Source organism: Cannabis sativa, chromosome 6 (genome assembly GCF_029168945.1).
Source record: "Cannabis sativa cultivar Pink pepper isolate KNU-18-1 chromosome 6, ASM2916894v1, whole genome shotgun sequence".
NCBI lineage: Eukaryota > Viridiplantae > Streptophyta > Magnoliopsida > Rosales > Cannabaceae > Cannabis > Cannabis sativa.
In genome coordinates, this window is record NC_083606.1 from 58,309,694 (window position 1) to 58,313,606 (window position 3,913).

Below are 3,913 nucleotides of genomic sequence, written 5' to 3' on the forward strand. Positions count from 1 at the left end.
TATTAAGCTTGAATTGAATGGCCATTTTGATTCGTTAGGAGACATGATAATTCTTGGGATTGTAACGTTTTGACCGATATTTGTTCCAGAAATAATGTCAGCTCTAATGGATCATTTTCCAAGATGTGTAACAATCAATCTTGTGCCATTGCATAAGCCTTTAGTTTGATTTAGATTTCTAAGGAACATTACTGGAACACCTTCCTTTAGTCAAATGTCATGATTTGGTATGCCATTAAATTTCAAACTATGCAAAAATTCAGGTGGATACAAAAGATCATCATCACTTGTCCTTACACTTGCTTTACATACAATGTCTGAGCTATAATATATTCTGCCTTCACCTGGTATAATATTTATAATCATTTAATTCAATTCATGGACCATTTCATTTTTTGGTGTTAATATTGCTCTTTCTTTCAAATATGCAGGATCGTTGTAGTTTTGTAAAAGCGATGAGTAGATAGCTTCAACTATGGATTTCACTGGATCTTGAGATGAATTTTCGCATATATCAGAAGGAAGTTTAATTAATTCTCTGTCAATGTCATCATATAATGAACCATCTCCTATCTGCAACAGCCATATATCAAAAGTAGCTATTTTAGCAGCCTCAGATCCACTTAAACTTCTATTATAGAGCCTCATATTTTGGTTGAGCTCATATATTTTAAAAAATGGCCACAAGTATGATGAGTTGAGAGAAGCACCAACGATGTCAGCTCTTGTACCTTTTGGAACAACTGGTAATATTTGTCGAAAATCACCACCGCATACTATTATAAGTCCTCCAAAAGGTTTTTTAGAGCTACTTTCAAACCTTGTTATTAGAATATCTCTTAAGGTCATATCTAAAGTTTCAAAATAGAATTTATTTGCCATAGGCGCTTCATCCCAAATGATCAATGAAGTTTTTATTAGAAGTCCAGCTAATAGGGTACCTTGACGAATTTCACAAGTTGACTCTACTGTAACATCTAAAGGAATATGAAATCTTGAGTGTGTTGTCCTACCATTAGGCAATAACAAAGCAGTTATTCCTGAAGTTGCTACAGGCAAGACTATTCTGGATTGAGACCTAAGCTTTGCAATAATTGTATTCCATAAAAATGTTTTACCAGTGCCACCATGTCCATTGATAAAAAAATAAATTTCCTTGTTCATTTTTTACAGAATGCATTATTGCTTCATAAGCTAACTTTTGGCAAGGATTTAGAGAAGCAAATGATTTCTCATGCAATATATTTAATTGTTCTCTGTCATAATCAAGTTCTTCATTGATTAGTCTATTACCTAAATCTCTTATTAATGAAGAATTAGGAAGGGGCATTCCATCTATGTCTTTCAAACTTTTTCCCATCTTCAACATAATCATTTCAATTTCATATAGAGTGTATGATTCAACTTGTTGTTAAGTTAATTGAAGATCTTTGTTTCTAAATCTTTCCTTTGCAATGAAATTAAATCTTCTGACAATGTAGTATAGCTAGATTTCCAAACTTGTAATGCATTTGAAACTTGACAATGAATGAATATTGTTACAAAAAGGTGTTTTAATTCCTTTCTTGTTGCCCATAGTGCAGCTTCAGTCAAGCAGTCAATCCATTCCTTATCATCATCTAATAATCCTAAAGCATATCACGCGGCTTTAAAAGTAGGATATTTGATCTCATTTACTGTTCTAATATTTTCGTACGAAGTGCATCCTTTGACAAAATTAAGAAACATTCTCATATAGAAGTGTTCACCAGTTGAAGGATGTGCGAAGTAAATTCTTCCAATAGCCACACCATTTTTTTCTCCTAGTCCATGTTTTTTCTTTTGAATTCCAAATCCAGTATGAAGGAAAATCAGAATAAGTTAGTTCTCGTGCATCATCATTTTTCTTATTTTGTCTCCAACCATTCAGTGAACTTTGTTTGTCTTATTCCAGGCTTGGAAAGAACATCGTCAACATAATCTTTTTCTCCGAATATTACTGTATGCTCTCTAGGCAAATGGAATGGCAATCTTTCAACTGATGGTTGTCTATAATGTATGTCAAATTGAAAGATTCTCCAGCAAGCTTCAGTTGTTGATATATACCTACAGTCTAAATATGTTTCAATTTCATCTATTTCTTCCGAAGTATCAATAGATTGGATTCTTACAGTTGCTCTATCAGAACCTTTATGAACATATTTGAATAGATATTTGATTGATCTAGAGTAATTGCAAATCTCGATATTGATATGTGCATCAAACTTGACAATCAAATTTCTATTATAAGGGACGACATATCGATTATCTAAAATGACACCTTTCTTTTCAATGCGTATACCTTTATTTCTTCTTTTGTAGACTGGAAAGCCATTTGCGTCTATTGTCGTTCGATCATTAAATTTTTTTGGGAAATGTTTTGTGTACCTACCTTGCATCATACATGGAGAGTTTGAATTGAGTTTTCCACAAGGTCCATGAATCATAAATTTGATAACGGCATTATAACCATCAGGATCAATATTTGAGTCTGGGATTTCTGCACTTATTATTTTGTCTATATGTTCTGCTGAAGGATTTTTTAATGTTGAATGCAAGAAAAGTAGTATGTGTGCATGAGGCAATTCTCTTTTTTAGAACTCAATTGTGTATATACCTACAATAACATTAAGAAAATGTTAAAATTTACATTTAAAATTGTTGGAAAAACTGTGAAATATTTTCATAGAATATCATTTTAAAATAATTTAATTTTTTTGTGAATTTAAAATATAAGAACTTACATGCGATTATTTTTCCAAATGGTTGTTCATTTTTCAGATCGTGCATTAGTTGGTTCAACTTTATTTCAAAAAGTCTGCATATGGTATTAACCCTATTCTCATCGTCTTTTTGACCAATTAAATTAATCATGTCATTTATTTTTGGCCACTTTGGGTTGCAAGTGAAAGTAAGAAATAAATCAGGATATCCAGCCCATTTACAAAGGGCCATAGCATCTTGATAATTTTGTACTCTATATCGGGGTCCCCCAGTGTGTGACGAAGGTAAAATAATTGTTTTTTCCACTTTTGAGCAATTTGAATCCCCTCGATGAGCAGCATCCATTAAACCAGAGTAAAGGTATGTCCTGAGTTTTTCTTGGTGATTTCGTATCCATCTAAATCTTTCTTCCTCAATTGCCATATAACAATCTACTATATATTGTTGCAGTAGTCGACCAGCTCGAAGAAGAGTGTGACCCTCATTTAATCTTTATTGTAGCCTGAAGGAATAATATTGCCTCATTGTCAGCATTTTTTTCTTAGAATCACTCTCATTTGCATTTCTAAAAGGAATGCAAAGTCTATATCCATCTTCACCATAAGGGTGTATTAATGGGTATGTCATAGACATGAAACTTGGATGGAAATCTATGATTCTCTGGAGTCCTTTGGTTCGATGCTCTACAATAACATCACGTTCAGAGTTCTCTTCATTGAAATCACCAACTATTATGCCTGCTACTTCAGATATTGTTGGCATATTGTATTGACGACCATCTCTTGTCCTGCTACTTAAGAGTTGTAAACGAAAAGTAGATTCTGGTTGTGCTTTGAATCTATCCCTTGCATTCGAAAGGATTTGACCAAATTATTATGTTGATCCAACATTTTAGATAATTCATGAACGATTTCGTTTTCAATTTCAATGTTCCTCCCATATTTTTGCAATGTGTCAACTCTGTTCCCTATTTCATTTTCAGTATCATAGATGTATAGTTGAGCAAATTGTGGTTTTTTCCCAACTTCTGGCAACAAAGAACCAATAAGATGATAATTCTGACCACTCATTCGAAAAACATAAGGTCCTTTTGATTGGTTGATTGTTGTATCAACTCGGCCTTCCATTGATGTGAATGCAAACATAGAGTTATAAGCATTTATATTTTTTT

General features: G+C 32.8%; 2 protein-coding genes across 2 annotated transcripts; both read right to left on the reverse strand.

The window, feature by feature from the left end:
* Positions 1–366: 366 nt before the first annotated feature.
* On the reverse strand, positions 367–1,164 carry LOC115695240 (uncharacterized). Its single transcript, XM_030622319.1, has one exon. The coding sequence runs from the start codon at positions 1,162–1,164 to the stop codon at positions 367–369; it is 798 nt and encodes a 265-aa protein (XP_030478179.1).
* A 722-nt stretch (positions 1,165–1,886) lies between these two features.
* On the reverse strand, positions 1,887–3,165 carry LOC115695239 (uncharacterized). Its single transcript, XM_030622318.1, has 2 exons — positions 2,763–3,165; positions 1,887–2,548 (listed from the first exon to the last, which is right to left on the reverse strand). The coding sequence occupies exons 1-2, from the start codon at positions 3,163–3,165 to the stop codon at positions 1,887–1,889; spliced, it is 1,065 nt and encodes a 354-aa protein (XP_030478178.1).
* Positions 3,166–3,913: the final 748 nt, after the last annotated feature.

Bases quoted from the DNA above. Each gene is read 5' to 3' on its own strand.
- LOC115695240 (XM_030622319.1), bottom strand. From the start codon at position 1,164: ATGAACAAGGAAATTTATTTTTTTATCAATGGACATGGTGGCACTGGT.
- LOC115695239 (XM_030622318.1), bottom strand. From the start codon at position 3,165: ATGGCAATTGAGGAAGAAAGATTTAGATGGATACGAAATCACCAAGAA. The intron at 2,549-2,762 runs GTAAGTTCTTAT...AAAATCCTTCAG, and splicing joins ATTTGGAAAAATAATCGCAT to CAGAACATATAGACAAAATA.